Raw genomic sequence first — 10,031 nt, 5'->3', positions numbered from 1 at the left:
TAAAAAGATACAGCAATACCATCTCCCATCTCATTTGAGAACACACTAGATCTGAAATTACGATAAACATTCTTTGTTCAGTATAAATGTAGAAAAATATGTAACTGTAGTATTATTCATAACTCCTGAAAGACTTAAACTAATCACAAGTTATTTTCGCTACAGTTTCATCCGTTTTAACATTATCACGCACATTTAATTTTCAACGTAAAAAATCTCCTAAGGAGGAGAATATCATGCCCAGGCCTTCTGCTTCTAATGTCATAATTTTGCCAAATCCATTTAAATTTTCAAGAAAAATGTCTATTCGAGAAATATAAAATATTTTAAAATGTAGAACCATGACGATAACATATGTAAACACTTAAAAGTATTCACAAACATAATTTAGAATTCTTGATGATTTCTGCAGAGCCCACAGCCTAGAGTGAACTCCTGGCCAGCGACAGGATGTTTTACTTTAAGCGGACAAGTAGTCCCTCCACTGCACGAGGGTAGTCCACTTCGAGATCCACCCCACAGCCGTCCAGCGTCGTTGTGGCATCGGTTGCAGAAATGAGTTGCTCCTGTGGAAAAAAAGATTTTAAGAATATGATTAATTGAATACTTAGTTAAAAATGTATTGAGTTTTAGTACCGCCGCAGAAGAAAACAGCTATCGAGCAACAGTAGCGGCATTTATACTCGAGAAACTCAGCCCCATGCCGAGGACATCTCTGCGTCTGAAACAAACAAGAAGGGTAACATAAAGTCTACATATATACACATATATATATATACAGGGTCAAGGGTGAGAAAAAAAAATCAGGGATTATCGATGTTTTGGACTAAATTTTCAACAAACAAAATTTGTTCGGATTTTAGAAATAAATAAAATGAAATGTGATTTTAAAAAATAAAAACATTTTAAACATTATAAAAAATCCGCGAAACCAATTTTTTTGAAAAAATTAAAATTTTTAACAAAATTGTTGGGAACAAGTTTATTCTATTGTTTTCCAAAATTTTATAAAAATTCTTCAAAAATTGAATGATATAACAAAAAAAAAACGTGAGCCAATTATTTGCATTTTTGAAGTCTTAACAGCTCTATGGTTATAATTTGATAACATTTACTGCAAATTTCAACTCGAAATTTTTTTTCGGATTTTTGAAAATTTTGTCTAAATCATCGATAATACCTGTTTTTTTTAACTCACCCTGTATATAAATAATATCTGCCGAATGTACAATGTACATGCTATGACAATTCGTTACTAAAGGTTTGTTACGCTACTGCCCGCTTAAAAACCAATATAATGAAGGCCAATATTTTATGACAGAATAGGCTAAGTCAAGAGAAAAAATAGCATTATAGGAAAACTAATGTCGAAATGGCCCCCCCAACCCCACAAACATCCTTACATTTGAAACATCACTGCAACTTCCACAAAGAAGGTCCTTGGGATCAAAGTTGTTGTCCACACCAAGAATCTGTTCACACCTTAAAAGAAAAACTGAAATTATGATAAAAATTGCAATAGACGTATTTAATGACAAACCTCGCTTCTCCGCCACAATAAGCTTTGCCGCATTTAAAGCAGTTATAGTACGCGTATCTATCCATAGCAAATCCTATGAGTACATTTCATTAAATTAAATGATATTAAAAAATAGATTAAAAGATAAGAGTAGTTTTCATTAGATAATAAGATAATATTAAAACACAATAGTTTACATTAAATAAATATAAAACATAGATTAAAATCCTGGGAGTACATTTTCGTTAAATAATTTAAATCATAGAAATAATTTTCATTAAATAATAATAAAACATAGATTCTAATCTAAAATAGTAATTTACATTAAATATTATAATAGATTCAAAGAACCAGTTTCATCAATTTATACCTGCTGGATCATTGAACCAAACTGATCCAAGCTTAGTGAGAGACTCACAATTATCTAATCCTTCGTGCTTCAACCTCATCACAGCCTTCAGTATAAATACTTTAAGAGAATAGATTTAATCTAGATGAATGCACAAATGACTTAAAACAGTTTAAGTACTGTGAACTTGGCTCGTTACAATAGTCCAACCACTAAGGGAAAAAGCTCTGATGAGTTTATTGCAGGGGTGTATATTTTCTCGAAAATCATTACTTATCTCGTGATACTAAATATGTTTGTCAGAAGCGATTTTTTTATATATTCGCTAAATTGAAGAATTTAATGATTTAAAGTGGAAAATAAATGAAAGAGGGTAAAAAGTATAAATATTATTGAAAAAACTTGCCTTCTGATGAACACTTTTCATTTCTTCCCACAGAGTAATCCAGCCCCGGGGCCGAAGGTTGTAATTTTTTGGAAAATATATACCCCTGGTTTATTGTTCAGATTTTGAACTAATAAAACCATGACAGTCTCTATCTATTTAATGTGTTTGCTTTCTTTTGTTTACCTTCTTCTTGACATCGTCTCTGAGTTCTTGAATAGGTTTGAGAATATCGTTTAGAGAAGTATGATTGATTTCCACCTAGAATTAAGCTGAAGTACAAGAGGTATGCAGTTAGAAATATACGTCGTTTGTATGTCATGTCCAATCAACTAACAAATCAACCTGTTAAACATCTAACCAACCAACAAACTAAAGAACGAAGCAAACAACCAACAATTAAACCAAACAAAGAGCCAACCAACCTACCAACTAACCAACCAAGCAAACAACCAATAATTTAACCAACCAACCAACCAACCAACCAACCAACCAACTAACCAATGAAGCAAATAATCAATAATTCAACTAACCAACCAACCAGCCAACCAAACAACCAACCAACCAATCAAGCAAGTATCCACCTACCAACCACTCCACCTACTCCAACCACCAAACAGAGCTCTTACTTTGCAAATGGGGCACTGAGAGAAACCAAACCCTATCCTAGCTCCTGGCCATCTTGCTTTCAGAAGATTCCTGTTAAAATATGTGGTATGGACTCATTAAAATTTTTGAAAGGTTTCAGACAGAGGGTGTATTTTCTCGAAAATTTTTTTTTTCCCTCCCCCCTCTTTAAATTTTTTCCCCAGAAGTTATATATGTTAGCGCGGAGCGGCACATTATTTTAGGGGAAAATATATGAATAAAATAAAATAAAAGAATTCAAACAACAAAATATTAACCAACCACCGATCTTGAATAAACATTGAATATTTGTAACCTGACACAGCTGAAATGAAACACATGACCACATGTTAGAAGAATGCTTGGAATAGGATATAAACCAAATGTCAGGCAGATCGAGCAGTCATCGGTCTGATTCTGAAATAAATAAAACATCTTTAATAAAAATATTTCCCCCCATCACTTGAAAACTATTTCTTCCTCGAGATGTTTGTGTGTTTTTTTTTTCAAAATTAATTATTGAGTTAAGTATCAAAAAAAACTAAAATAAGAATTTTCCGCAACCTGTTTAGTTCCTTGACTGCATCCTTGTAAACAGGGTAAACACACTCGTTCTCCTGAATAAAGATAAGAATTAAATATAATATGTATAGAAAGAGCCAGAAAACCTTGGAATAGACAGAAGATGACTTTAAGACTAAAATTATAACTTCAATAGTCCAATGAACATGAGACACTGCAATTTCGCAGTGTTAACATGCCCATTTAACTTAGTAAGTGATTTAATGACTTACTAGTAAAAGTATTTGCATTGAAATAACATCAAATGCATCGTATTGCTTTTATGTTGTCTTCCCTTTCTACAGTTTTCTAGTTCTCATTTTACAACTAGCTTGGAAACCCGACTTTGCCTGGTAAATAGACTTTCTCTAAAAAAGTCAACCTACTCAACTCAGAATTAAAAACCAAGCTGATTAATGAAAACATTCTTGGCTTCTGCTTTAGCAGTCGTTTGTCATTAAACAGTCCAAGAATTTCACCTCTATCGTTTGAATACAAATGCCCCCGACTATCGTCCCTATTAATCATTAAGATGATTTCAGAAAATAAAAATAGAGACGACTTCCTATTCTATTAATTCATGCACGACTATTAAAACAATCAAGCATCCTTTGAGCATTCTAATTTTTTCAAAGTAAACCTGTCAGTTTATTGTCAAAATTTAAGACAAATTCTAATTGGTCGAGTGGTTAATGAGTTATGATCGGACATACAAACAAACAAACTAACAGAGATTCTTACTTTATTTATGTAGATAAAACCCGCCACCCCTTTTTTCTTCTCCTTAAAAGACTCATATTCCGGTCAACGAGCTATACTTTAATTAATTATACAATCCTTTAATTTTCTGACGCCTTTGTGTATTATCTACCATACGGATCTTTTAAATTCCTTTGAATTTATGTAAAACATAAAATAAAATCTATAAATTGTAAACCTTTAATGCCTCCACAAGGATGACCACAGGGATTATATTTGGAGCAGGATAGTTCAAAGCTCTCTTGACAATCCTTGTCCTTGCATACTCCGTGCAGGACCGGAGTCTTGTCAGGATTATAGAACTCACCACAATACCTAGTTTATAATATCTCAGGGTTTATATTATCTTTTATTAACAATATTTGAGCAAAATGCGATGTATCCGTCGACAAGATACCACGCGCCGTTGTGAATCGTTACTGACACTCATAAATAGATCACCATTTTATAAATTTTCTTTTTACCCGTTTAGAAGTAAATAAAAACAACACTTTTCGTAATTCTAGATTAATAAAAATAATAAATATGGGTTCCTACTTAAATTGCAACATTCAAACATTAACAACTTTTTGGGAAACTATTTTTGCAATATCAATATTATTGACATTATTCAACTATAAAAATTGTTATATTTTTGACAGAAAGTTTTTAATTAAGAAAGTGTATATTAATAGCTCTGCTAGCATTTTTTGAGGTTTGATAAATATTGTAATGATAAAAAAATATTATTTCCGGAAAATTTCAATTATTCTAAAGACTACAAGAGAGTGGAAAGAACTAACTAAAATAGTTTTGAATGTGCAACTTGGCTGATTTCACCTTACCTGCATAAATTAGGACTAAAATCCTTCCTGGCAGGTAGAGTTTGATCATCTTTCCGTGCTACCAAAGCTGGATCAACTTTCCGTACTACCAAAGCTGGATTAGCTGGAAGTGCTGAAATTCCAGACCTGCGCTCTTCTCCTGGTTTACGAGTGTGCTTGTACTTAGACTTATGCTCCGGGTTCCTCCTGTAACAGAGTAGCCCAAACGTACACTCGGGTCTCTCGTCTCCGTCCTCGTCCGGGATATAATCCTCATCCCATGGATGACTTTCCACCAAGAAATGATGGAGATTCTGACGATAGCAGATCTTACCAAATCTACAACTTTTCCGAGGACCTACAGTAAAGCAGGTGTGTAATTTTCTCAAAAAATTACCCCCCTTCCCCCCAAGAATTTTGGCTTAGGGTTTTAATTGCTAAATTAGTAAATATTAATGATTTTGGGGTAAAAAGTATAAAACAAATGAAAAAAGTTGCCTTATGATGTCAAATTTTTCAGTTTTTCCCCCAAATCATCAAAATAATTTCATTCCTCCTCCCAAGATGAAATAGAATCCCTTGAAGTAAAGAAAGAAAAGTAACAAAAAGAAGGCAGATACAGCAGCTTTCTTTGTTTTCGGTGTTGCATTGTGCCCTCCGCTCTCCCACCAATAAGACTATTAAAGCTTTGAAGGATTTTTTCCCCCTAGCCTGTCCTTGCCGCGGCGCTCGGCCCCCTAGCATATCTTAGCCGCAGCGCTAGGCCCAGAAGATCTCTTAAAATAACACAACCCTAAATCTATAACAATTTTGTTAACAGTTGTTGAAATTGAAAGTCTGTCCTGGCCGCAGCGCTCGGTCCCCTGTCGTACCCTAGCCGCAGCGCTCTGCCCCCCAGGCATATCCTAGCCGCAGCGCTCAGCCCAGAAATTGGCCTAACCTGACCTAACCCTGAAATGATACAAAATAAATATTTGTTATTGAAAATAGTTAAAATCTAGATCATGTACAAACTGTATCTGAAGATATTATTGACTGCACTACTTTGTTGTTCAGCTAAATACCTCTTTTTACGTTGATGCTAAGAGGCTAATCAGCTGCAACAACCATTACAAATCGTTATCTGAAAATGTATGTTTAAATTAATGCCAATTAAAACTTTTAGCGCTTTTAAGGCCATGGCTCCTAAACAATTTTCGTGATCTAAAGTGAGAGCCCCGTCCCGACCGACCCGACCATCCTATTAAGTTTGTAAATGATCCTTTAACACCATTTTTTACCAAAATATCGTTCTCTAGAGGGGTTCAAAAATCCAATTTTAATCCGGTAAGCGCAATGTAAATTTCTACAATCAAATTTGAATTTGTTTAAATACCTATTCAAGTTTAACAGTCGTAATATGAGATCAACTTGTAGATTTGCAAGTATCTGTTAACAATTAGCTTTCCATTTTAATTCAACTTGAGTTTGCCTTTCGACAAACGGGTTGGGACAGTTGCTACGACAGCAGTATATTATACCGAGTTCAACCCGACTTTGCACTTGTCTGCAGGGCTCTACTCACATTACACATCTTGCCGATTCTGCACTCTGCAGTCTGCGCCGCGGTAACAGTGGTGAATCATATTACGAATTAATGAAGATAACGCGGCAAGCGCTCAAACGAAAAGTTTTCGTATAAAATGACGTAAAAGCTTGGTCGCCAAAAAACGATTTTTTTCAAATTATTTATACATTCTCAGCTTTGTAGGCAAAATTTGTTTACGTTTAATAATTTAGTTGGTCTTATTTGTTATTAAAGTGCAGTTTTAAGATTTTTTTTTACCTAGATTCTTAAAGTTAACAAACAATTATTATAAGACGACATTCAATGTATAGACGTCGACATTCAGGAAATATTTCTCAATTCTTTCCAGGCTGAGACCTCAGAGGCGATTGTACCGAATTTGTTTAGTTCGTTCTCCTTTGGGGTTCTTTTCTGTCAAAACTGGTTTATTTCTGTGCTTAATCATTTAGTAAAACATCAACATATACTAAACTTGAATGCAGAATCAAAAAATCAAGCTTCAAATTGTCATATACAGGGTGTCCCACGAAACATGACAGTCATGCAAGAGGCCTTGAATGTCGTCTTGATTTTTGATATAATTTGCTGCGTTTATTTGTCAGCCTAATTTTAGAAGTAAATTTCTAGAAATAATAATCACAAAATTCCCCTAGTCCAGCTATTTCCAAAATGTGGTCTGCATTTTTTGTGCTTTCAATATTGCCCGTGATATGAACAATTTCGTTTAGATTTCGACAATTTTGCTTTTTTTTAACAAAATTGAAATCTGAACCAAACTCTTTTTATCTCCGGTAATATTGAAAGCACAAAAAACGCAGACCACTTTTTGGAAATGCCAGGGCTAGGAGAATTATGTGATAATTGTTTCAAGAATCATACATGTTAAAGTAGATAGAAGACTAAATGTCACAAATAAATTCAAATATCAAAGACGACTTTCAAGTCGTCTTGCTATTGTCATGTTTCGTGGGACCCCCTGTATTTAGAGTTTTGAGTCGTCTTTACAGTCTTTGTGGGTAACACTGTATTTCCTAATATCTCCGTCACTTTTTCAGGTACAAAATGGTAGACCACATTTTGGAAATCCCGAAGACTAGTATTTTTCGGTGTAAAATTTGTTTTAGAAATAATCCCGCATGGAACAAAGACCATATAGAAGTCGTCATTTAATTTCAATGTTTGTGGGGACGTACCTTATCTATAGATTTTTGGTCCCTCTGGTAAACCCCCCGCCCCCCGGACCACTGAAATATATGGATTTCAGGGAGTTTTCAGGCCCCACGGGTGCTAAGCTCCCCCGTGGAAAGAAAAAAAAAAATGTAAGTCCCCCCATGACAAATTCCTTAATACGCCCCTGGCTAGTATAATTATAAAGAATCTCGTTTTTTTTAACTAATATCTCTGTTACACTCTTTTCTCATAGTAACATCATAATTATGACTATTATAATATGACTATTTTAATTAACTATTTAAATAGTGCAGCTATAGTAAGGATCGCTAACAATTAATGAAAACTAATTAGTCGTCCTGAACTGAAAGTCGTCGACTATTTCCAACTATTTAGGACCGTTTGACAGTAATAATCATTAAAAAGCTTAATGGTTGTAGTCTTTTTAATCTGCAATTATAAATGGAGAAAGGAGTCATGGAGGTGTCTTATGGAGGTAAAGGGGGGAAGCAGAGGCAATTTATGGGTTTGGCTGGAAAGAGAGACGTCCCCCTCCTTGGAAAACTGGAGGGGGGGGGACGTCCCCCCCTGGAAAAATTAGGATCGCAAATAGAGAGTGCAGGCACCTTCTAGCCTTCTATTTCACTCAAAATAAATATTTTTATAAAAATCCAAATCTTGCAAACAAATTTTTAACCTTCCATCCCCCCAAGCTGCTAATGGTTTTGACATAAAATTGACTCTGTAACAATTATTCCAGAGGGGGGGGGGGTGCCCGGGGGTGGTAACAAATCTTGGCGCAATTATTCAATAATTCCCCCCCTCCCCCACTGGAAAATATCATGATTCATGACCCGCCCCAGGGGCGTACGAGGGCTTTTGCGAAGGGGGGGGCACAATACCCTTTTTAAATTTTTTTTTGCCCCCCCCCCTCCCACCTGGACTTGTTTTGTTCACCATAAAAATACACCAAAAAGACTACATTTATGGTGGTTACTAACCATATAGTCTAAAAATTATTCCTTTGCTTGAAAAACTAAGTTATTAACTTTATAAATTTTTCACTTAACTCCATCACAGCTAACTAAATCAATAATCACAGCATTTTTAAAAATTATATTTTTACTAATAAACGAAATTTCTTCTGAAATTTATAAGTAGAATTTACTCAATCTACATATTCCCCAACTCTTTTAAGCTACAATTTTCTGGGATTTGCTTGCACAAACATTTCAATAACTTTTTCAGTAGAGAGCTCAGACAGCCTTATAGGGTGTAAAGCTATAAGTGCAAGATAACGTTAAGTCTGCTCTCCGTCATAGTACAACTTGTGTAATGAAGAATTCTTTTTAGAAGGCTAAAACTTTTCTCTCCTTGTATTAACAGTGAATTTAGACAAATCCTTAGTCTTTGTCATTGTCAGGTGTTACTTTTTAAACGTAGTTTCCTTTTAATTTTGTATTTTCCAGGGGGGCAGTGCCCCGCCTGGAACTCCCAGGGGGGCAAGAGGACTACAGCCCCCCTAGGTACGCCACTGTGCCTGGCCTGAGGAAGGGAAATGTAAGCAGATGTAATATTAAAAGAGCCTCCCCCATGGGTGCCCCCTTCAGCCTCTCAGGGGGGGGTACGCGTAGAGGGGGGGGGGCGCGGTCCCCCCCTCGTACGCCCCTGACCAGCCCCCCATACATGTATAGGATTTAATATTTGTAATTGTTTATCGAAGCCACCAGGCACCAATCTTTGCATAATCATACAAATACGCAGCAGCATATAATACGCAGCAGCATATAATCAGATATATGTGACCTTTATTTTTGTAACTTAATACTGAAAATAGTATATTACATATAAAGAGTAAAATAAATGACGATGAACAATAAACTTTTTAATAATTTGGTTTTTCCGTGAATGCCCGTTAATTCTTATGTTCAAAAATAAACTTCTATTGAATTAATTTTGTAAAAATATATCTTGTCTCCAGTGACTTGCATAGTTTTTAAATATTACAGTGATACCCTAAACTCTGAAATAGGAAGACGACTTTATAGCAATACTTAAGTGTATTTGATGTTGTTCCAAAACAGATATGTTTACTATACACTTATGAAATCACTAATTAAGTAAAATGAGCCTGTTTATACTGCAAAATGCTCATTGATTTGTTAAAAGTCCATGAGTCTAAAAGTCGTCTTCCTATTTAAGAGGTTTCTGGTATCACTGTAGACATTACTTTCCTGATTTAAAATCAGTGTTTAGCGTTACAAGTTGATAAAGCATCATCATGAAAACAT

At 34.9% G+C, this 10,031-nt stretch overlaps 1 protein-coding gene and 1 long non-coding RNA gene across 2 annotated transcripts; both read right to left on the bottom strand.

The window, feature by feature from the left end:
- Positions 1 to 50: 50 nt before the first annotated feature.
- Positions 51 to 5,425, bottom strand: LOC111708428 (E3 ubiquitin-protein ligase MYCBP2; the record flags this gene model as incomplete). Its single annotated transcript, XM_023481806.1, has 11 exons — positions 51 to 566; positions 637 to 721; positions 1,404 to 1,482; positions 1,541 to 1,613; positions 1,890 to 1,974; positions 2,440 to 2,514; positions 2,883 to 2,952; positions 3,197 to 3,297; positions 3,445 to 3,497; positions 4,379 to 4,515; positions 5,025 to 5,425. Coding segments are annotated over 11 exons (1,338 nt in total), but the record flags the coding sequence as incomplete, so codon positions are not given.
- A 490-nt stretch (positions 5,426 to 5,915) lies between these two features.
- LOC111708423 (uncharacterized) lies at positions 5,916 to 6,620 on the bottom strand. The gene is made up of 3 exons (XR_002766665.1): positions 6,379 to 6,620; positions 6,068 to 6,126; positions 5,916 to 5,954 (listed from the first exon to the last, which is right to left on the bottom strand). It is a non-coding gene; the product is annotated as an uncharacterized LOC111708423 (long non-coding RNA).
- Positions 6,621 to 10,031: the final 3,411 nt, after the last annotated feature.

This window comes from Eurytemora carolleeae, unplaced genomic scaffold, assembly GCF_000591075.1.
Source record: "Eurytemora carolleeae unplaced genomic scaffold, Eaff_2.0 scaffold733, whole genome shotgun sequence".
Taxonomy (NCBI): Eukaryota; Metazoa; Arthropoda; class Copepoda; order Calanoida; family Temoridae; genus Eurytemora; species Eurytemora carolleeae.
This window is presented reverse-complemented; position numbering and strand designations above follow the sequence as displayed.